Here is a 24,538-nt window from a genome sequence, read left to right as displayed (position 1 = left end):
GAAAGTATGCCATGAAGAAGAATCCTGCAATCCGTGCAGCAGAAGGAGAGCTTTATAAAAAAAATGTTCTGTGAAGATTTTGTTTTGTGTGTTTCCTGCATTTTGTGGGCGTTCTCAGCTGGGAACAATAACACTGAAACAGCTTACAATCAAGTTGTTTCGAGCAATGCAATAACTCAATGACACGACTCTTACCAGTCTGCAAAGTGGGAATGCTGGCTCATGCGGTCTGAAGTATATTTCAGTGGGCTAGCAACCCGTTTCCAAATGACTCTCTGCTCATGCAAGGAGGCTAAACAGCAACTCTGGGGGAGGACGCCCAGGCAAGGTAGTTACAGTAAGAAAATGTCAAATCCGTGGTCGGCATTAGAGTTTGCAGAGCGCCTCGCGCAGCCAATCAGTCGGCTGGAGTCAGCTCAGCCGGAGTTGTTTTAGGAGCCTGAGCTCAGTGTGACACTGTGCGTAAAATCTACCTGTCAGACGCAGCAGCGGTGCCATGGCAGGCAGCGCTCAGTGAGCAAAGTCCATTCTCGCACACGCGGAATAACTTCCTTTTAATCGGATGGCATATGCTGCGCTGCGATGGCAGTATCCCAAAAACTGATGATGTGAAGTAGAAATGTGGGTCCGTCCGTCTCGACTCAGTTGCGCCGAGGAACGATGCTGAGCAAAGCTGCGGGAGGATTTTCCACGACAGGTAAGATGATTTTCGGAGATGTTTAGCGACTAGAATCCAAATGATGTTCTTATTCCAGGGTATACAGATGAGATATTGCCTTAATACAAACGGGCAAAACAGTGACGAAACATGAAGGTGTCCCTCATGATCAGCTATATGAAATTTGTAAATCAAGTACTTCAAATTGTATGACAACAAATAAAAAGGTGTGATATCATCAAAATAACAAAACATTTGTGATTATGTGTGTGTGAGAGATAGAGGGACATATACGAATAAACTGGAAAAAAGAGAAGGCAGAGAGATTATAGCTCATGATCATTAATGATTGTGGAGTCCAAGCACACACTCACGTGTGCTAAGTGCACATCTTCATGGTGGGAGATGAATTATTTGTGCATGTGGGATGTGGTTTTTGTTGTCGAATGTAGTGTGTAATGGAATCCCCTGTTATCTGGAGAGTGGCTCAGCCTCAGAAACATGAGAATGGAGACAGAGTCTTTGGTGTGTGGGCTCAGATTCAGCCATTGGTCTGCACATTATTCACGCTTCACGCTGCACAGCTCGGAAACCTCAGAGTGCATGAGCTTTTGTTCTCTAGGGGGTCACAGAGGCCAGAGGTCTGCTGCGAGTCTTCTCTGTGGGCCAGGAAGTAATTGGCGAATAATATATGCAAACCAATGCAATACTCATAATAACAATACACATCGGCAGCTTCGTGAGAGTTCCTGTGTTGTAGTTTTTGTTTCGACTCCATCAGAGGCATTGATATAAGTCTTGAGGCTAATGTTGCACTGGATGGCATTTCATTTGTGGGTGTTCGTGTTGTTTGGCTAAGCCCAGGTTGTTTGTGTTCAGGTCTGTGCAACTCAATAGCCTCCCAAACCTCATCAATCAATCCCCCTTTTTTTCTCTCTATGTGTGAAAAGCCTCTTTGTTTTCTTGTGGATTTCCACCCTGTGGCTCATTTGTCACCACTGCACTTCCAACAAAAAGATTATGAAATGGCTTTCTATAATACCAAAATATGATGCAGTCGCCTCCGTGGCTTTTATCATATTTCATCATAACGCATAGGATGAAAGATTACTTTGACGGATGACGTCTTTGTTGTCCTAAAGGATCCGACCGTTGGTGCCGTGTATTTGCTTACTCAAATCTGGACATGCTTACGTATAGATCCCACAGCCTCTCATTGGCTGACGTGTTGCCTTAGTGACGGCCTCTCCTGGCAGTGTGTTGTTGTTGTCTTTTACATAAACACTCATTTTACTGATCTTTCACTCATTTAAAGAGGACTCAGCGAGGCCAGCTCAGACAGTCAAAGTAATCAGTACGCAATGCAAAGTACAGCCCGCCAGGCGGCCGAGACATGTGGAAGATATTTTTTTCCCCAAATGTTTGTAGCCGAGGGTGTGAGATACAATAGTTGAACATACAGCAGATGGTGATTTTATGGCCCAGACTGGTGAGAGCTTGTGAGAGGAATTCCAAAGCAAGATGAAATCTTTCCTGCACTGAATTTCTAAATTATTACATTACTAAAAACCCAATGTCGGGTCTGACTGTGTGTGCCATGGTTTAATTGTACTGCTGGTCATTTATTGCTTTTTTGAATCCTATTTAATTGTACTTATTTCTCGAGCTACCAGACTGCTAAATCTTTTTTGGACTTCATCCTCTGCTCCACTAGACGTTTGAAGCGGCCATCATGGAGAGCCTCAGTGAGCTCCAGAATCCCCTGCTAGACAAAACCAGCCGACAAGTGGTGCACAACGAATACCAGGGTTACCAGTGTGACTACCCGAGCCAGCCTTACCAGGACAACCTCATTGGCTACTACTACACTGGGACTAATGGCGAGCATAAGACTCAACAGTTCCTGGATGCCAAATCCCTGCATCTGGCAGTGGAGGCCTTCTACAGGCCCAACTTCATCCTGTACAAAGACGACGTGAGCCTTCACAGCAAGGACTCCAAGAGCGAGAGCTTTGAGACCACGTTCACAGAGAGTAAATGCACTGTGTTGGATGGAGTTTCCACAGAAAACCCTCTGGACAGCATACAAGGAGAGAAGGATGCGAAGATCCAGACTGTGTCATACGAGGTGGAGGACGAGCAGGATCCTGAGTATGAGGTCAGAGGGCACACAAAATAATACATTTTCTGCATATGTGGCAGTGTGCAGTGCTTTAGTGGTATTTTATTTGGGGTAGGTGCCTCATATACAGAGTCTCTACAAGCCATACATATATATATATATATATATATATATATATATATATATATATATATATATATATATATATCAATTGTAGCCCGATACATGATTATACAAGTGTGTCACCCCTGCTACAAGCACTATGTGAATAATTACTGTAACTACACCGCTTAAAGAGCAAATGAATGGAAGTAAGAGCCATTTGGCCGTGTTGAGATTGAAATTAAAGGCGTTCACACACACTCGAAGTGTAACAGACAGCGCCATCGTTCAGCAGAAAGTGAGCCATGGTGTGGATAGTGATGCTTATTATTTAATTTACCATTCTAATAGACTGCCAGTGTGATTCATGCTCATTTCTCTTCTCTAAATTGTCAATTTGCTGGAGTCTTTCAAATCTAGTGCAGGGTAATTGTACACTTTTTTTTTTCTATAATTACATTCTAAGAAAATGACTCATCTTAGTTTATCTTTCCAGGCTATTGCTCTTCTCGGACTTCACTCTGCAAAGAAAAGCGAGACAGCAAAAGAGCAAAGAAGTGGTAAAAATCTAATTTCATCCGGGGACACTTGTGAAGTACCCAGGGCTCTGAGCTGGCAGAGGAAGAAGTATAGCACCCGAACTGGGCTGATGATCGAGCCAGCTCTGGCCTGGCAGATAGATAGAGACACAGCAGCGACATAAGTAATGTTGTGCTGTGAGGGTATTAAGCAAGACTCCGCTGATACTTGGCCGTCGGAGCAGGTGAGCCGGGAGCTAAAGTTAATCCATGTCAATTTAAAAGAGCAAATGAATCCGGTGAACAGTGCTCAGATGAAAGTTGGGCTTCCAGTTGGTATATGAGACTTTTTGCTCAGCACCTGCGTTTCTTCACTTTCCCTTCCTGTGTGTGTGCTCGGATGCATGTGCATCATGAAAACACACACACACACACACACACACACACAGTACCAGATGTGTGTTGATGCATAGAAGTCCAATCACACATTCAGAGGACTTTCACAGCTATGGAGACTAAAAATAACAAATGCCAAAACTCCAGAATATAGTCCGTAGCAGATACTACAAAAAACTACAGCGAGTTTTTGTCAGCAGATGTTTGACACCTGTGTGACAGAGAAAATATAAAATGCAGGTAATAAAGGAACAAGAGCGTGTGGGTGATGCCGCTGTGGGTCTGTGGAGACGAATGTCCGCTCCAGACTCTAACGAGGCCTCGGAGAGCGCAGTGACAGGGTTGTTAAAGGCACTGTGCCTCTGCGGAGCCCCATCAGTTCTACTGGCATCAGACCAGACTGGGAGTGTGTCCCCAGCCGGCCGGACTCGGTATCAGACAGGCTGTCAGTCGGACTGAATGCACCAGTCACTCAGAATTGTTATCAGGTCGAGATAAAAAAGGGAGATTGCTGCTGTTTGTGCACCGGTTTATTCATGTGATGTCAGATTCAGTTATGACCAGCTGCTGTTTTGATGAATCACACCCGGCTGTCCAGGTGGACAGTGTTCATAAAGCAGATAGCAGGGAGCTACGTAATCTACTCCTGGCAAAGGTAGCTATAGTATAGTACTGCTATCCTCCACGTCCCTCGAGCGTCTAAGGTTTCTACACCTGAAAATAGCACAAATAATTACAGTCGATTCTACGGTTTGGCAAAGGTAGATCAGATTAGAAGCTAAGAAAGAAAATTGTGCACAACATGCTTAAAAACGTGGTCGTCAGCGCTCGAGTACTGCTCCTTTCTTCTCTGCCCGCCAACCCGACGGTTCTTTAATTGCCTCTAAAATGGCTGGTACGGGTCCTGCCTTACATATTGATTTTCATTTTGTGCCTTCCTTTTCCTCTGTTTGATTGATCCCTGCAGGCTGCAAGACGAACAAATAAAACCCGCTCCTTATGGGGCTATTTATTTAGACTAACAACCACTACGTCTCCGGGACAGCCCGAGAAGAGTACGGCAACGTCCTCTTAAAGGTCACCCGTGCAGTCGTACTGCCGTCCTCGCTGCAGACGCAATGTGCCAATGTAGTCCGAGTGGGTTTCCAATCTATCATTCAATGACCCACTCAGCCCTTGTGGCCCTGAGTATGGAGACATTGAGAACCTGTTGGACACTTGCTGCCTTATAAGACGCCGGTGTATTGAGGAGAGATGGCGGAGGTCTCTCACGCCGTAGAAGCAATTTAGCACATAATGACACGGCCTTCTTGCAGTTTCCCCTGTCACCTCGCGATGATGGAACAATCCGTTAATCCCGTGTTATCTGTCAAACCGCTCATGGTTGTTGACAGAGGCACCAAATCCTTTCTGGCTGACTGAGCACATCATGTCCTGGGTGGTGGTGAAACAAGGGCAGATACATTGGCCTGGGGGGGGGGGGGGCACGAGTTGTCAAGCTACACCACTTCTAACATGTTCAAAGTACACCTGCCTATCAACACATGTCACCCTTACCCCAGAGTTGTTTAGGTGTCAGTGTCAAGATCCCTACACTCACCTTTTGTCAATGTGTTGATTGTCTCACGAATTGTGCAAAGCAGTACAAGCAGTCATGTAAAAAAAAAAAAGTGCATCATCTTCTCCTTTTCTGACATTTAATCATTCTTCATCAACCCGCTGTCTTCCAGAGTGACAGCTCCAGTGACAGTGAGAGCGAGGACGACTTCTTCGTGCTGCCCCCTCGGGACTACCTGGGCCTAGCCATCTTCTCCATGCTCTGCTGCTTCTGGCCCTTGGGCATCGTTGCCTTTTACTACTCTCACAAGGTAAAGGCCCAGAGACCTTAAGCCCGTCATTAAATCTGATTACACTGCATGCTATTTAAGGTCAGCGAGCACAAGCACTCAGACAAGTGCCATACCGCAGCCCATTCTCCTGCCTGTGACACTCCTTGCAGTTGTTTCAGATGATTGACTACGTAAATTCAGCAAGTTCGAACCACTCGTCAGTCCTCTGTGTTCACTTTCGGAAACCATTAACATTGAAGTTTTGGTCGGCGGTATGCACGTGTGAGCGGTGCACTTTTATTACATCCTTTTAAAGGGTTGCATCCATAGCTGAGACCCGAGTCTACCGTCAGCATCTTTCTGGTCTGAACAGATGAGTCTCACATCCTGCAACCTCAAGCAAAGCGCAGCAGATCCGAATGGTTTTGCCACATCTTCCACAATAATTGCAGAGGAAATTATACCTGACAGAAGAATAAATAAAAGCCCAGGCTGGTTTTTTTGATAGGAAACCAAAACACCTAAATAACACATTTGTCACTGTCAGATGGATAATTACCTAATTGCCATGGTAACTAATGGCTCCCAAAGAGCATTTCTTGTTTTCTCTCTTTTGACTGTGGCTTAACGCCTACTCATACACTCGGTGCTGATGAGTAAGCTCATTTCACTCTCTGCTTTCGTCAGACAGGCAAGGCCATCTCTAAGGGAGACTTCTCCGGAGCAGGAATGAGCTCCAGAAGAGCCCTCTTCCTGGCAGCTCTTTCCATCACCATTGGAACAGGGATGTATGTGGGGGTGGTTGTGGCCCTCATAGCCTACCTGTCCAAGCCCGGACACGTATAGCACTGGGACCGGCTTGTTTCGGGGGGGGGGGGGGGGGGGGGGGGGAGATAGAGAAAGACGAATCCAGGTGGGAGGCAGGGAAAAGACGAGGTGGGATACCTCTCCTGAAGGCACGTGTCTGTTCTGCCGCCTGGCTGTCTGCGGAAGAAAAAAAAAGAGGCTCTATGAAGAGAAAAGACTAAATCAGAAAGACGGAGAAAAGAAGAAACCAAGACGTGTGGATGGAGTATTACTTGGACTGCATATTGATCCGACTGAATCTTTGTTTCTGGTATAAAACACTCCCACCGAGGTATTCCACCAGCTCAAGCTGAGAAGGATGACTACTCTTCCACGAAGACTGTGCTGTACTAATATGTTAAAACATAGCAGTAACTACCTACCTTTTACCGCATTAGTCGTTTACAGCCGTTTTATTTTACCTTCATAGTAGCTGTATTCTCTGCCAATAGTACTGCAGATTGTATGTTGTCCACTTCTTAAATTCATTTCTTGGAAAAACATTCAGTCTGTGGGCTTTTGTGATATGTGATTGTTTATTCCAGGAATATACCGAAAATTGTTCCCGTCGGTAAACAGAGAAGTGGACCCTGAATACGAAGAGGAAGAAAAGTGTACACAAAGTTGCTGAGCAGTGGACAAGGGAGTTATGTGTGTTTATTGTGTACTGTAAATTAGGTCAATAAATACATTTGGCATGAATAATGAAACATCATCTGCTATGTCGCTCATCTCTTATTCATTGTTTCTTTGACACTGCAACCAGGGGTGCTTCTACTTTAGGGGATACTTCTGCAGTTGCCAGGGGCTGTGTGGAAAGCTCCACTTATCAACAGAAAAACACAACCCATGACCAAAAGGCAGCTGTAACACACTGACACAAGGTGTTGCCGAGTGTTTAAAACCGAACAACTTGATTGCATGAAACAATACTGCAGCAGCATCCACTTTTATACAGTTAACCGTGTTAGATAACATCCAGTTTACAATCCATACATACGTTTGGAGCATGATGGCTTGGCTCGCTGAAGGGGCTGAACTTAAGCTGTTGTGGTACATCAGACAACAAAAAGGTTGGGAAGCAGTGAATGATTGTGGATTGATGGATTGTGTGGTTCGAGAAGCCTGTCAGAGCGTATTGTCCACCACAGAGCATTGTATTGACACTTTCCTATTGCTGGCACAAGCCTCTGCTGTAACTGCCACGGCTCTCCGCCGCCTTTGGCATCACTCACTGTCTAGCCTTGAGGTGACTTTATCTGCCAGAGTGCTTGTGAGTGTCAGCAACAATGCCCGCTCTCTAAAGTCAGGATGTCAAAGCTAAATGAGAGCAGCACTTTATTCCCCCCCAGGACTTGGAAGGACCATCACGCACGTCCCGTCCTCTCTTGCCCCACATGCCATCCCATCACAACACAAGCCTCCAGAGCCAGTGTGTCCCAAACACCCTTCAGGTTCAACTTGCAGACAGCACTGGCCACATACTGAGCTCACGAAGCAGAGGAGAATGAAATATATACCCCATCATTCACTCTACCAGAGTAAATGGAGCCAGATCGCAACGGTAAGCAAGTTTTACAGGAAAGCTTGCACAGCATGACCTCTCATATATTTGTCTGCCTCCTCGTTTTTTTCGCCGCTTCTCTTCAAGAGAGTCTGTAATGCATGAAATGTGGCTCGATGGGATAGACGGGGGTGAAAGTGACGCTCTCATCAATGGCAGCTGTACGGGGTGCTGAAGTGGGCTCACTCTGTGAGCGAGTGTGCATGTGTTTTCTCTCCCACAATAGATAGGGAGTTTCACCCACGCCTGTTCGCACACACACACACACAGCATCCATAGCTAGCTCAGACCACCAGAAGCAAACTGATTTTATTCGTCATCCGCCCCCACGTGAATACAAAGTTTCCAAGAGTCATGCAGCAGCAGGTTGAATCTGAACTTCTGCAAATATTACATTAGGTATGTTCGAACACTTTTAATGTGGGCAACGCAGGTCTTTGTTTGAAAGGAATTATACGCCCGTACTGTGTTTCTAAATATAATCCTTGTATCTAAAATTAACCAACAGTCGGTTTTTTTGTCGACTCATACTACCCAGACTTGCCACGTCTAGCAGATGACAAAAGGAACAAGAGAAAATGAATTGGTCTCGCACAGAGACCTAAGGTGAGAAACATGATGAATGGGCTGAAAGAACATGGAAAGATTCGGAAAGGCAGTGAAAAGACAAAAAGACATTAGAGCCGAGTGCCACATTAATAAGGAGCATGACGCTCTTGAGTGCCCATGCGACTGAAAGCCATTTTATGATTCTTATCGTTGCTGCGATGAAATGCCTGTCACTCTCTAATCCGAGACAACAGACGCGCAAACAACATCTTCAGTTTGTGCAAATGCCTCTGCAAAAGAGGATGTATTTGAAGTGGTTGCAACGATTACTGAGGTGGTGGATATTGTATCCTTTCGTTTTACTAACATTTAGTCGGAAAAAAATCCTGGAAAACTATGAAAACAATCAGACTCCCCCTGTGAAAAGGATAGAAAAATCAAGTGTACTACTCGAAAATATGACTCAGCAAATACATTTTTAACTCGGCTCTCAAAACCACAGTGGGAGGATGTGATTGAGGGAGCTGGAAACTGTGTCCTGACGTTTTAATCTTTTGGGGAAATAGTTGTCGTCTTGCAAAAGTGGAAAAGCTCTTGGCTGTGTATTGTGTGACAGATCCTAAATCAGAAACACACAGTTCATTTGGTGGATTACAGACACTTGCATGCTGTTTGAAGTTCATCCAGAGATCAATTCCCAGGCAGGCAGACACATTTAATGTATATTTGATTATGTCGGGGCACTTTCTAGGTCAACAGCAGCACCAATGACGTCTCTGGCAACGGATGGAACAAAACTCGTGTCTGTCGCCCTCTGAGATTGCGACACTTTACGTGGAGCGAGCAATTAGCATATAATAGTACTAACTCAGCATTTCAGCACACCAGGAGTTTCAGACACTGGTATTCTAACTCATCCAGAGCCAAATCCAGATGCTGAGCAATGTATTTTATTCTTGTTACTAACACTGAAGGAAAATATGCCTTATGGTGGAATCTAAAACCTCCGCCAAGATTTAGCTCTGCATCTCAATAACCTGTGTCTACTTGCCTTTTGTAAAAAGGAAAAACACTTTCATAAAGCACGTATGTATACTGTAAATGAGTCATTCTTTATAAGAAGAGCAACATAAAAGACTTTTGGGTTTTCCTGCTAGGTCCCCACTTTGGTAACTTAGTCTAAATGTCGTTGTTAAACAGGTGAAAAAATAAATGGATTGTGCCCCACTGTAGATCTAATACAGAGAAACATTCATAGGACACCCCCAAGGGTCCGAACCACTGGACGAAACTAAAGTAGTTCAAACTAGCTCTCTAGCGCTGCCTCCACCAGCGAAAAACAGTAAAACCCTACTCACAATCGAATAACTTGTAGTAAAAAGTAAAGGATCTGAGTTTGTCTACGACCACCGCTTAGCTTCAGCAGGTCAAATCTGTTCAGTGTGCACGTGGAATTGAAGACATCTCATGCAGCACCTGTAATGTCAGCATCCATGTCTGAAACTCTCTCTCTCTCCTCTCTCCTTTACTATCAGAGTTAAGCTCATCTTTGAAGCATTTCACAAACATGCTTATCTGTCCTCACACCTTTGTCGCACAGCAACATGCCTCCCTCTGTGGCGCCGGCATTTGCCAGGACTCTGGACTGATAAGGACCTCACAGCCTCCTTTTCTGGCTGTGCTTATCACTCTCGAGCAACAAGGGAGCACTGTCTAGCAGTCCATGTTTCTCTTCTCTTGATAAGTCCCACTGGACTTCGTTTTGTTCGCTCCGAGCGTTCCTCAAACCTGACGTCTTGTGCCAGCAGAAGCATCCAATGGCACCCTCAGATAAGGAAGATGAGTTGGTACCCGACACTTCACGGGGAGGGGTGATGTCAGTTTCTGAGGTACAAAAGCAGGAGGAGACAAAAGGTTAGGTATGAAAATATTTAAGCAAATAGAGACCAACACGGTTTACATCCGCTCGGATGACTGGAGTCGGCGTCTGAATCGGCCCACAGATGGCCTCCTGAAACTACCGAGCAGTGAAGGCTGGAGGGTGGACGGCCGCTGGGTTTGTGCCACACATCATAATAATAATAATAATAATAATAATAATAATACATTTTATTTATATAGCGCTTTTCATGACACTCAAAGACACTTTACATTAAAATCATCATATATAAAAACAATACACTAAAAACAGAGTACACAATAATAGTCACACGTTAAAAGCAGTTTTGAACAGGTGAGTTTTGATTTCTGATTTGAATCATCATAAATCATAAATCTTTCTGGGACAAGCAGTCAAGTCCAACTTCAGGAGATAACCGACATCCATTACCAGAGCAGGAGGCTAGCGACACAGAGGAGTCAGGTCTATGAAGCTGATCTAAGACAGTGAAGGTTATCCAGGGACGCAGAACTCCCACCATGCACTGTAATCACTCTAATCCCGATGTATAAGGAGCTTTCAGATTCTTTCATTTTGGGGGGGGGGGGGGAATAAAATAAAATGCATATGTTTATTAAAGGATTGTAATTTCACAAATGGCGGATGATTTTAAAGCTGAAATGATGAAAGGAAATGCCAACAGGTCAGCAGGTGGAATAAACATCTGTTGACTTTCCATTATGTAATTCCCTTGTTTCTTCTCCTGCTGTATTCAGACTTTAATAGCTCATAATGAAAGCGCAGTAGTCGTCGATAAACCACAGACATCTACACCAGACTTCAATCAGCCGCTTAATCGAAAGGCTTGTGAGGCGAAATTAGCACCATCACAAACAAAACACCCGCAAATATACTGCACAACCTCGGAATACTGATTTCAGCCAGTTTGCAGCACTGAGGTGATGGTTTTTACCCAGTGAAGCGTGAAAGAGAGCTGGTTGGCTCTGTGTGATCAAACCCTTTGGATGGTTTTGGAGAAAAAAGTAGAAGAACCTTGGAGATGAAATCAGCCCCCAGCCAAGACGGATCATTTAGCCGCAGTATCAATCCCATCTCCATTAACCCACAGCTGACAGCCTCATCACAGAGAGCGCCAGAGGAGTGACGAGAAACGAGAATATTGATCAAGATATCAGGATCATGTCTGCTGTAAAAATTGTAATATAACCCTTTTTCCCCCAGCCGGACAGATATGAATCGATGTCAAGATGTGCGCAGTGTTCTAGCAGCAGGATCTTCATATATTGACTGGATTATAGAAAAGATGTAACTGTCAACTTGTAATTCACCTGATCACAAATTCACAAAGGGGTTCTGATTTGGAAAGCAGCTCAAGACTGCCCTCATGTGGATGAAATGCAGCACTACCCGCAGGCAGTCAGATGAAGCGCTCAAGGCCAGTTTTCAATGTAATGCTCACAAATGAACGACACATTAAAAGACTTAAAGACAAATGTGAATATGTATGAATGTGAATATACATGTACTGCTGGCATGTCTGTGTATAAACATGTAGACACACACACACTACATAGTGTAAGTCCTCACACATACTATTAAGCACATGCATCCTGTAACAACATGCATAAACTTTGTGTATGCATGTTTATGTGCATGTATTATAGAGAATACAGTATATATACTGTATGCAGTACATTCATGTGTTTATATTGGGGCACATAGAGAATCTGGCGACACAATATGTATCAGGATACAGGGCATCCTGTAACAACATGCATAAACTTTGTGTATGCATGTTTATGTGCATGTATTATAGAGAATACAGTATATATACTGTATGCAGTACATTCATGTGTTTATATTGGGGCACATAGAGAATCTGGCGACACAATATGTATCAGGATACAGGGGTTAGGGTTCAACATATCACGATACTGTAAGCAAGGCGATATATTGCAATTTTTAAAATCAAATTTTCGGAAAACTGTCATAGTATAAAGATGTGGCTTCATTGCATTCACCATATTACAGAAGCAGTCATTCTCCATGGCTGAAGATTACAACAATGATGTCACAAAACATACTATTGCAATACTCAAGTGTGGGGACATTTTCTTACAGCCCCAGAGTTCACGCTACTATCTTCAGATAGACGCTTCAGAGCAGGCAAATGTAAAAATAGCCTCAAGATTTCTGTCCTATATTGCCCAGGCAGAATGTTGCCTTGGGAACATTTTAGCACAAGGTCTATTTCCTGACTTTCTCCAGGGAATTCAACTTGATCACAATGGAGACTCAATGTCTTCATCTGTGCTTTCCAAGATCAAGAGTTAACTGTAGGGAGAAAACAAGTACCGGTACTTGTTTTTGATGATATTTAGCAAATGTAAAACATCTTTAATCTAATATCAAAGCTTTTAGGTGAAGTGCATTTTATTTTTTACCACTACCAGACCGCTTAGTTGTATGAATGAATTTTAAAATCCAGTCGTTGTTACATCTGGTTCATGATGACAGCTGGATTTGTAACTTTAAAAAAAAGAAGTACATAGTAAAGTAGCAACAGAGGTGGAAAGAGTACTAGAATATTGTACTCAAGTAAAAGTATTGCTACTTTAAAAGACATTTTACTCAAGTAAAAGCAAATACTTGTGTAAAAACGTATGCACTTAAGTAAAAGTAAAGGGTAAAAGTGAATCAGTGTACTCTGGGTACACGTAACAGTGTGAGGTGATGATATGATACTTCTGTTAACTTAAAGAACATCTTTAAAGAGATTACATTAAACTTATAAACAAGTGCACCAACATCAGCACCAAGAACCCCTCAGTCCAAACCGACAGTCTGCAGTATGTGCATACAACTGGTAATCAATTCAAAATAGACAACAGCCCTCCTCAGTGTAGCCTCACGAGAACCAACCAGAAAAGACACAAAACTCAGACGATGAAACAAAAATACACAATAAATAAAACGAGAGATGGGCACAACGGTGCCTGGAACGTATTTTACAATCAACATTAGCGGCCCGTGAACTCAAACATTTGCAATGAATCATTTCCGGAGTGTCACCTCTCTGCACGCGGAGCTTTGCCTTCCTGTGGCCGCAGAAGCAGCTGCAGCTTCTTCTCTGCTGCAGCTGCTGATTGTCTCCTTTTCTTATGTACCGTTCTCACACAGTGTATCGGGCTGGCTCTACATGTGACTTTTGACTTTACTATGTAGCGCAGTGATTTTCAACCGGTGTGCCGCGGCACACTAGTGTGCCGCGAGAGATCGTCAGGTGTGCCGTGGGAAATTTTCTAATATCACCTAATTAACCATTGTCGGGTGTCTGTGCTGTAATAAAGTGTCGCAGATAATGTAATACTCTTCTATGGCAGTGGGTGGCAGCAGAGGGATTTAAATACCTGTAAAGACAATAGAGTTAGTGCTGCGCGACACGTGACAGTGACAGTTTGGGATCAAAGCAAGACGAGCAAGTGACAGTGATGAAAAAAAGAAAAAGAAAAAGGTGACAGTGATGGAGAAGTTTTTGAGAAGGGAAAATGCAAATGCCGAACAGGGCGCTGGACAAAATTCTGACCCAGATGAAGGCCCAAGTATGAGTGGTCGACAAAAGAAAAAAGACAAGACGGTGAGCTCGAGGCAATACAGCGAAAGCTATCTTTCATTTGGATTTACGTTCACCGGGGATGCTACGGCACCGAGTCCGCTGTGCTTGGTGTGCGGTGAGAAGCTATCCAATAGCGCCATGGTGCCAAGCAAGCTTAAACGCCATCTCCAAACGAAACACCCTTCCGTTCAAAACAAGTCGATGGACTATTTTGTACGCTTACGTACAAACAATGAGAAACAGGCAACTGTTTTGAGAAAAACCACAAAGGTAAACGAGAGAGCCCTCAAAGCTAGCTACCTTGTTGCTGAACTCGTAGCTAAAACAAAGACGTCCCACACCGTGGCAGAAACATTAATGCTGCAGCGTGTGAAGCCATTGTGAATGAGATGCTCGGCCCTGACGCGGCCAAAGAGATCGCTAAAGTGCCTCTCTCAGATAACACAATTGCCAGACGTATTGATGACATGTCTGCGGACATAGAAACTGTTGTTTTGGAAAAGATGCGCATCAGTAAGAAATTAGCCTTGCAACTTGATGAGTCGACGGATATTAGTGGACATTGTCAGCTCTTGGCCAACGTGCGGTTTGTGGATGGAGAAGCCATTAGAGAAAACTTCCTATTTTGCAAGGCACTGCCAGAAAAATCAACAGGAGATGAAATATTTCGGGTCACGTCGGAATATCTTGACAAAAGCGGGCTTACGTGGGAAAACTGCACAGGTGTCTGCACTGATGGAGCCGCAGCGATGGTCGGGCGCATCAAAGGCTTCGTAAGTAGGGTCAAAGAAAGAAACCCAGCTGTTACTGTTACGCACTGTTTCTTGCACCGCGAGGCCCTCGTTGCAAAGACCTTACCAGCAGATCTAGGTCCTGTGTTGGATGATGTTGTGCGCTTAGTGAACTTTGTGAAGACGCGACCTTTGAAATCTCGCTTATTTGCGTCTCTGTGTGAGGAAATGGGAGCGGAACATAAAGTGTTATTGCTCCACACGGAGGTCCGGTGGCTGTCGCGCGGCAAAGTGCTGGCCCGTGTGTATGAGCTCCGAGAGGAACTTAAAGTGTTTCTGACAGACGAGAGGCCCGATTTCTCAAAGCTGCTTGCAAGTGATCAGTGGTGTGCAAAGCTGGCATACCTGGCTGATATATTTCATCATCTGAATGAACTGAACACACGGATGCAAGGCCGAAATGAAAACCTGCTTACAAGCACTGACAAAATGAACGGATTCCGTTTAAAGGTGCAGCTCTGGCAACAACATGTGCAGCGTGGCAACCTTGAGATGTTCCCACTCACCGAGAAACTGCAGGATGGCAACACTGCTGCAATGTGCGAGGTGATTGGCAAACATTTGAAAACTCTGGAGGAGAAGTTGTCATTTTATTTCTCTTCAGCCTTCACAGAATGCCTTGACTGGGTTAGGGACCCATACAGCTCAGCATCCGTTGCTGGAAATGACATGACTTTAAAGGAGCAAGAGGAACTCATTGAACTGAAACAAGATCGTGGTTTAAAGCTAAACTTTGCTGATCTTCCTTTGGACAGTTTTTGGTTAGCTGTTGCCAAGGAGTTCCCCATTCTGGCCAACAAAGCTATTTTGACATTGCTCCCGTTTTCAACCACATATCTGTGTGAGCTGAGCTTCTCAAGCTTGACAGCGATAAAAACTAAAAACAGAGAGAGACTGAGAGCTGTTGAGGAAGAGCTTCGTGTGTGTCTTTCTACCATTCCTGCCAGGATATCCATGTTGTGTTCATCGAAACAGGCCCAGGTTTCACACTAAGTGAGTACAAATACATTTAGAAACTATATTATTAACTATATGTATTATATGTACTGTGTTAGTGTCTTTTTGTGTCATTTTGGTTGGTGGTGTGCCCCAGGATTTTGTAAATGTAAAAAGTGTGCCGCGGCTCAAAAAAGGTTGAAAATCACTGATGTAGCGTATGCAACTTTAAATGTAGCAATGCAGTGAAAAGTAGTATCCTATTTAAAGCAAACGTGAAATTTAACGATTTAAAAAAGAATACGCAAAAAGTGCAGGTTGAAAATAAAAAATAAAAAAACGTCCATGTGTCCACACTGCATAGGAGTAGTTGAAATAAGTTGATTACAAATGAATTCCCATAGACACTTTGGAGCACAAAAGGGATGCATAAATAGCCTTATTTTTGTTCAAAAATGGAAGAAACAATATAAGAAAGGTCGAGCTCTAAAGCCATCTGTGAATAGTTCTGAAAAGTGGTTGTGCTGATGAGTCTGTGCAGCAGAGGGCAGAACAACACCACATTCAGTTGAACTACATCTTGTGTTTGATCTCAACTCAGCAGCATCTGGAGCCCAGAGTATTCTCAAAATGATCAGCATGCACTTCATCTCACCAATGAGATCATATTCCTCACCAACCCATCAAAAAGAAATTGAATGCTAATGTTGCATTAGTCGAAATCTTTCCATAAACCTCCCTCTGATCTCGCTTTGCAATAATTGCAGAATTGCGGCAGTGTATGGTTGATTGCGTGCAGCGTAATGTCTCAGGGAGACATCGATTATTGTTACAATGTATGTTTTAAATCTCCTTTACGTTTGCCTTTATGCTTTTAATGGTTTCATGTGAAGCACTTTGAATTACCTTGTTGTTGAAATGTGCTATACAAATAAACTCGCCTTGCCTTTGCATGGATTGAAATGATCTTCTGATGGTCTTCAACAAGCAGACTGTCCATCTGGGATACTGTGAATTGCCTCCTCATATCCAATGTAAACAGCTTGATCTTCAGCAAATCTGATTTATCATAACCTTCTATTCCACTCTCAGGGGATTAAATCGCTTTGCACTTAGAGGAATAATCCTCACTCTGTATATGTCTTGGCCTCAATAAATGAATTGGGTTGAGGGCCTGTGGAGGTGAGGGCTCAGTCTATTGCAAACCACTTCTGTCACTCAGGCCGAAATGGCTATTGAGATGTTTAATGAGAATTCCACCTTAAAAGAGGTGCAAAATCATATTTCTTATGATGTTTATTGCTTAAAATGTGAGTTTAATAATCCTGAAAGTTAAGACTAAACAGCATGGTCTAATTCCTGTAAGTATTGAACAACTGAAAATGTTGACCTGCTGATGGCACTATACGAAGAAGTGAAGGGATCACCAAAGTTGTTGTAATTAATCTTCAGGGAAAGATGAACATTTGCTTAAAATGTCATGACAATCCATCCCACCATTGTTAATGGTGTAAATGGTGTAAATGGTGAAAGAAGCAGGCAAAACAATTAGCCTTTAACCGGTGATGTCAGGTTCAAGACTATGAGTGTGAAGGGACACTTCTGCTCAAGATACTGACTCTTTGTCAGCTCGGGGAGGATTTGTCTGAAGTGTATCTGTCTTTCCAGGTTTCAATGTAAAACAAAACGTCTTTAACGTTGTGGCATGAGCTCTCCATCGGAAATCCACCCTTCAAATCTCAAGCATGCCTCTCTATACGGCCTTTTTAAATGCTACTCCCAGGTTCATTCCACCTTCAATATGCTTGCAGACAGTGCATAGGAGGAAATGTGTCCATAGGAATGAGGAAGGAGAACCCCTGCTCGCTGTCCCTATACTTGCAATGAACTTTATTCATTGCAAGTATAGGCCTCAGGTTCATTCTAACATTTCCTGTTACTCTGACACACTCCAGTCCATTTCCTATAGCCATCATTAGTTACTGTGTGTATTCTTATCTCTGTCGACAACCTAATTAGCAACCCTTTTCCCCATTGGGTGACATTATGGTTCCAATCTGAGGGCCATTCAGTGCTGAGACACGCAGCAGCATACTGATAACAGTCGTCCCTTGCCCTTTGAAATTGCACTCTGCCTAATTGGAGGAGAACTCAATTGTTCAACTCATTAGGACGCCCCATTAGCTAACTGAGGGTGACGTTTAAAATGTGATATGGATTACAGCTAATGCAGACACATAGGCGTGTGGTGAAGCTGAGATGAAGTGGCGTGATGTATAGCTTTATTTGGAAAACGAAGATCGCCAACAAGTAAAGCTGTTCGACTTTGTGTTTGGTTAAGAGGATGAAACAGCTTGCGAGTCGGCTGGTAATAGCATATTAAAGTGATTTGAAAGCGGGCTGAGGTCATCCCGCTCGGAGGGGTTTGCGTTCCCTCTCTTTCACGTCCCAAAAGCACTGGTCCCTCAGTTTAATCTGAAGGTGAAGGCTCTCAACTGCGACGGATTACAGGGGCTGATCCAAGCATGCAGCCGTAGACCGTGTCCTAACGAGCCGGCGGAGCATCAAGTGACAACAAAGTGGCTTCTCCAACTTTGTGTTTCAGCGACGCCTTGACAGCTGACCATTTGTTTGAAAGGAAGGCAGAACAAATCGACACCAAAAAGCCACATTTAATAAAAGGTTATTTGTATTTTATGATTTTGTATTTTGAGTTCTACATATTTTGAAATGAAAACACAAACAATTTCTTAGGACTACAAGTAAACATGATGTCAAATTGTGCCTCGGTGAGGAGAGATTAATATATCAAGTATATACAGTGTGAAATAGGACAACAATTACTTTCTGTCGGTTTGTATCTGAAATGTCACCATTCAGTATCTGTGCAAGCAACATTAAAATGAATGCCACGAATGGAATGCACTTGACTGCTCATGGGTCGCTGGTAGTCCTGATTAATATGATGTAACTGTTGTACTCGATTTAATTTGACTCATCTGACTCTCTATATACACCAGTATTAACACTTTACTCCCACTCAGTCAAATCTTCTCTACTACGCATTAAGCAACAACAACTGTGGATTTTGGAAGTAAATCAGAAAAAAAGTGCATTTTGCATCCTCTGTGTGTGCAGCAGTGGCCGGATGAGTTTTCTTCTTAAAGAAGTCCACACGCAGGCCAGTTATAGAGAAGTCAATGAGGTATGGACACTTTCAGGACAGTTGGGGAAGTGCAGCCCACTCATGACATCATCAGTCCACAGGAACGTGGCGGTCTCTAGGGACTTTTCTCCTCCTCCGCGGGACTCAGGGGATCACCGGCTTTCTCCTCGGCCACCTGTCTCTCCTCTTTGCCCTCCAGCAGTCTGTCCTGAGAAACCGTCCCCAGCACTTTGGCACTGTGCTCCTGTGCCTTGGCCCTGAGTGCAGCAATGCTGTTCTCTCTCAGTTCCTCTTTAGAAATGGCGGACTTGCCCTCTGACCTCTTCTCCTCCGCTTCGGCTTCTTCCGCCCTCTGAGAGCTCGGCTGCTGGGGCGCGTCACACTGTCCCGTTGCCGGTGGGGGGGCTGCTGTCTCCGTGGACTTTTTGTGCATCCCTGCAAAGAGTTGCGGGTATTCAGATTTAGAATAGCGTCTGTTGATTGGTAAGCCATCTTGGACTGAAAAATAGCAAAAATAGTTGCGGTTCAGAATTTAATGTTTAAAATCGATGATGGGCCAGGCATGAAAATGTCTTAAGTATTGCAGAGTCGACATCACGTTCTCTGTATTTTAAAGTTTTGCTGCTTTACAATTAGAGCATCTGCCATAAGTCCCTGCAGTGTATCGGCCCATCACTCCACCACGGTTATGATTACGCTGTACTGCTACTATTTAACAATGAGGTACATATACTCTCCACGTAGAACAACAATGAACTGTTGACACAGTGAGACAATGATGCTGAATGCATGGGGAAACAGTAGGACAGCAGCCTCACCGAGCAGCCAGGGGGCGCAGGACTCCATGATGCCGTCCTTGGCAGACTTGAGGATGGACTCTGGCAGGGGGATGGAGTGCCTCACCATGGCTCCATACAGCCCGTACTCAGCCATCACAGTGCTGCGGCCCCAGCATTTCTCCCTCTTCCTCCACTTGGCTCTGCGGTTCTGAAACCATACCTGTAACAGGAGGACACAACGACCAGTTATCAGTCACCAGCGCCTTCACCTTCACCTCCAGATGAGACAAATAACTCATCTGTAGTTTGGCTACAAACCATTTACACTCTTGAAATGAAATGTTGTCTATAATCTATCTATCTATCGCTTTCTAATAAGGCACCTTAAAGAGCTTTTGGCTTTATCAATAACGAACAAATGATTTAATAATCATGTAATGTGTCAGTTATAGGACTATTCTGGGTTGTTAGGTTGAGAAAAGTCCAGGTGGCAGCTGTTTATCCTTTCTGTTTGGATTTTGGTCCATATCCTCTGCCGCCATTTTAGAACTGCAAACATGAGGGCTTATTATAAAGTGTAAACCCATATTAACCTCAGTATCTATTAATGCATTCACACATTTATAACTGCATTATTAGAAAGGATAATCAAATGGGACTTTCCACAACCCAAAAAGCTTCTGACCTGCAAAGCTGTAGTACATCATTTATTAACCATGACTTAAGCCGTTGTTAACGTTGTACTGTTGTTTGTGCATGAAAAGTGTATTTCAAAGACGGCCCATTTGGGAACCTCGAGTGTGATTCGCAGTAACTTGAGATAACAAGTGCACCGTTTGGATTGAGACCATTGATTTCCCATAAGCTGCTGGCTACAGGTGTGAAGGATCTGTGCCTCCTGTCACAGCTGATCTGCAGCTGTACCTGTGGCCATGTTATAGATGGTTTGCCACACCATGACACTTCACTTGGCCACAGCCAACAACTGCTTAAGGCTCTGCAGGCTATCTGTCAGCTCAGAGAGAGGCCAAATTGATAGCATAGCACAACACAGGATTGTTAAACGTAGGCACCGCTGATGGCTCTGTGCAGAGAGTAAGGGGGGTGGGTATTAAATGGAAAACGATCAAACCGTTTTCATGCTTCTTTTTTTTCCTCCTGATAATTCTGATGATAACCCTTATTTCATACAAGGTACTTTTTTTTATATGAGAAATTGCTTCTCTGTCCCTCAAAAGAAGCCCGCGCGTGGAAGCTGTGAGGAGGAGTGACCCAGGGGCACGCAGAGGCTGATTGAAAAATAAGTTAATTTCAGGCCCAATCGATGGCGGGCAGGCGGGCAAATATCACGGGAAATTAAACTACCGGGACTCGGGGGAGCAGCGCTATTGACCCGTGCTAATAAATTCAATGTAGTTATTTCATTTGAACTCCCTGCGTACCTCCAGCAGCCAGCCAGCCTCCCGAGCTCATCTGATTTAACTAATTACACTCAATGACAAATTGGGTGTTCATGTTATTTAGGATAGGAGCAGGCCTGGGCTTATTTATTTATTTCCTTTTTTTATTATTTATTTGCGGCTGTACTGTTGCAGCCCGTAATGAGAACGAGATTAAAATGCGCCCCAGCAGATGGATGGTCCAGGTCACACTGCAATCTTCTTCCGCCTTGATAGCTTGATTAGGTCGTTAGCGGCTCCTTCTCCGAGAACAAATTGTTTCACATCCAACTGCGCCCGATGAGAGATCATCTGTCCTGGCGAGGAGTGCTGGAGGAGAGCGCTCTTTGTTCAGACAGGAGGGCAGCTTCGCTGATCGATTTGCGGGGACTCACTTCGCCCATCTGCCCTTAAACGTCAGAGCAGCCGGCGGCACGTGCTCACATGTTACAGGAGGTGAACAATTACAGGTGAACATTCATAAGGCCGATAATAATATTTGCCTTATTGCATTCACACACACCAAATAGAAAAGAATGAGATGTGTTTTAAAGACACTTATATTATTATTATTACAAGAATGGTCTATGATGTGTGATTTTCGATGTGCAGTGTCAGTCTAGAATATAACAATATCCAATCTATGATTAGGATTATTAATATAGGCTAAAATGCTTTGACTTAATACGTGCCTTTATTTTGCTTTGATTAGCCAAGCATTATTTGTTATGTATAAAAAATATTTGACGGACCTATTTGAGTATTTTGCTTCTAGATTACAGCCAAAAAGAAAGAAAAAAAAGAATGATTTCAGATTTAGCATTTTTATTGGAATGAAGGTGTCTAAAGGTAGGCTCAGTGCCTTATAACATCTTGATGTAGGATATATAATTAAAATATTTAAAATAAAGCTTAATTTCTAATAGTTAAAGTGAACCCTAAAGGGCTGTCTCGATAAAATGAAAATGGAGTGAAACACAAAAACTGTGTATATGTTACAAAATAAAATGATGGTATAGGTCTAACATCTACAAGTACAAACTATCGATTGAATGATGCAGAATTATTATTATTATTATTATTATTATCAGAGTGCCTAACTAGAGTGTTACCTGTATCCTGTCTTCAGGTAGCTCTGTTTTCATGGCCAACATCTCCCGGGCATACACATCAGGGTAGTGCGCTTCATTAAAGGCCTTTTCCAGCTCCTCCAACTGATATGAGGTGAATATGGTCCTGTGGAAACGGGTTATTATTTGAACTATGTGGACATATTGGACATAATATATTGTGTCCTGCAGGAATCAAGCCAGTCTGATTTTAATAAAGACGTAAATAAAAAAATTAAAAAAGGTAAAGCAACATTGAACACATTTATATAAATAAGAGTTGATTTCTATAAACGAGAACTTTTATTATCCATGTGCATGGGTGTAAGAAATGTCGCAAAACAAACAGAACATGCATGCATTGGATGCAACACAAGCGATCTGGGTTTAATTTATAGTAAAATCAGTGATTTGACGAGTTCATTGTCTGTTTTGATAAGCTTCAAAACAAAAAATGAACTGGAGAGAAAGCATTGCACATTGATTTTTGTAGGCTTAACTGGTTATATGCTACTCGTTACTTTGAAAATACAGTCGTGACTTTCTGCGAAATGGTCTCATTTCTAAACAAAATAACATTTGCCATAATCACGAATCAGCACTAACCGGTGGCGTCTTTTCTTCCGTTTCTTGCTTTGACTTACTGATGACTTTGAGAGTTTTCTTTCATTTGAAGACAAATCATCTGAGTCTGGATTCGAAACAAGGAACAGAAAAAAGCATTACAGTTAATAACATTTTTTAACCTCAAAAAACTAAAATGTAATAAATAACAGTTGACACTGAAACAACACTGCTATTTTATTTAGCCATTTCACAACAGTTATTTTATATAATGCCACACAATATAATAATAACATTAACAATAACAACAGCAATAATAATAATAATACAATGTGAAAAAAAATGACAATACACGCACAGAAGCAGGTTGGAAATATGAAAATGGCGTATCAGTGAGATCAGTATTTAAAATGAATGAATAGACTGAGATCACATCACCTGAGCTGGCAGACTGACTGGTGTCCAGCGGCCCTACGGACCTGCTGTGGGGCTGCAGGTGAACATCATGTGCGTTCGACAGCACAGTCTCCAAAAACGCTGGTTGTCTGTAAAACGACGGAATTCTACGAGGGTCGAATAATCCCATGCCGACACCCACACCCATGCCGACGGGGCCCAGCAAAGACCTAGCGGCGATCAAGTGCGCCCCGACCGGCAGCGAGCTCAGCGGGCTCCTCGGGGCCGCGGACGGCTCCTTATTCAGCCCCAGTATCTCCTGGATGCCAAAGCCGGTGCACCTGGGCGGCGGATGGGTCGCGCTGCTCTTCGGCTGGTGGCTGATACTCCCTCCATTCGCACCCAGAGAGGTTTTCTCCGATAAATGTAAACTTTCCGACAGCACGGCGCCTTGTTTCCCCGTCATGGTGTCTTCGGATGCTACTTGAAAGATCCTATTTCTTATTATACCGTCTTACAGGATGGTCCCCAGTGCATGATCGTCTGTGTAACACACAAGTGTCCTTTAGAAAATGGTCCTTTTATCCAACAGGTCCGTCCCAACAAGAGGCAGGACCCAGCAGCCAATCAGCTGCAAGGATTCAGGATTCCTGTGGATCAAGGATGCATTAAACGCCCTCTCGGATACATATCTGCATTTCATCAGGACTATGTGGATAAACGAGGAAAGGTTTTAGGCTACAGAGAGAAAGGATGCAATAAAATGATTCTTCAAGGCTGCAGGGAGAGGGGCGCAATGAGAATGAGAACTATAGCGTCAGGAACCTGGAATCGACTAAAAGTGACAAAGATAGGGAACTATAGTTGTATCACTACATTTATAGTAACAAACACCAAATATTGTTGCAGCCATTATAAACTCACTGCAGATATATCATTGTTTTATTCGTTTTCCTTATAGTCAGGCCTAATTAAATCGTCTATTTCACACCTCTTACTTACCTTTGAAATGTAGCAGAATTACCTCAACAGCCTAGAATAAATCAGTATGTATTACCTTTAGCTGAATTGTTTACACGCGCACGCGCGCGCGCGCACACACACACACACACACAGCTATGATCTCTGTACATCCACTGGCTCACATGAATTGATAATTGATCTCCAGATGCTATATGGGAAACTCATCACACGCAAATCAAAGGCCCTCCCAAAAAACGACAGCTGGACGATATGGACCCACTCTACGCTGCGCGGT

At 43.4% G+C, this 24,538-nt stretch overlaps 2 protein-coding genes across 3 annotated transcripts; one reads left to right on the top strand and one right to left on the bottom strand.

Moving 5' to 3' along the window:
* Window positions 1-564: 564 nt before the first annotated feature.
* On the top strand, window positions 565-6,471 carry LOC306790266 (synapse differentiation-inducing gene protein 1-like; the record flags this gene model as incomplete). 2 transcript variants are annotated; one of them, XM_079286436.1, is made up of 4 exons in its annotated part: window positions 565-697; window positions 2,373-2,816; window positions 5,527-5,664; window positions 6,313-6,471. In XM_079286436.1, the coding sequence occupies exons 2-4, from the start codon at window positions 2,391-2,393 to the stop codon at window positions 6,469-6,471; spliced, it is 723 nt and encodes a 240-aa protein (XP_079142562.1). In that variant the 5' UTR covers window positions 565-697; window positions 2,373-2,390. The 2 variants fall into 2 exon arrangements, with proteins under 2 accessions (XP_079142562.1, XP_079142563.1); XM_079286437.1 differs by having other exon boundaries at window positions 6,317-6,411.
* Window positions 6,472-19,108: 12,637 nt separating this feature from the next.
* Window positions 19,109-23,746, bottom strand: vsx2 (visual system homeobox 2; the record flags this gene model as incomplete). Its single annotated transcript, XM_079286699.1, has 5 exons — window positions 19,109-19,428; window positions 19,812-19,992; window positions 22,324-22,447; window positions 22,927-23,011; window positions 23,323-23,746. The coding sequence occupies 5 exons, from the start codon at window positions 23,744-23,746 to the stop codon at window positions 19,109-19,111; spliced, it is 1,134 nt and encodes a 377-aa protein (XP_079142825.1).
* Window positions 23,747-24,538: the final 792 nt, after the last annotated feature.

This window comes from Melanostigma gelatinosum (assembly GCF_949748355.1).
Source record: "Melanostigma gelatinosum genome assembly, chromosome: 16".
In the NCBI taxonomy this organism is placed as follows: Eukaryota; Metazoa; Chordata; class Actinopteri; order Perciformes; family Zoarcidae; genus Melanostigma; species Melanostigma gelatinosum.
Note: the sequence above shows the minus strand (reverse complement) of the source record. Positions and strands in the feature narration are given on the sequence as shown.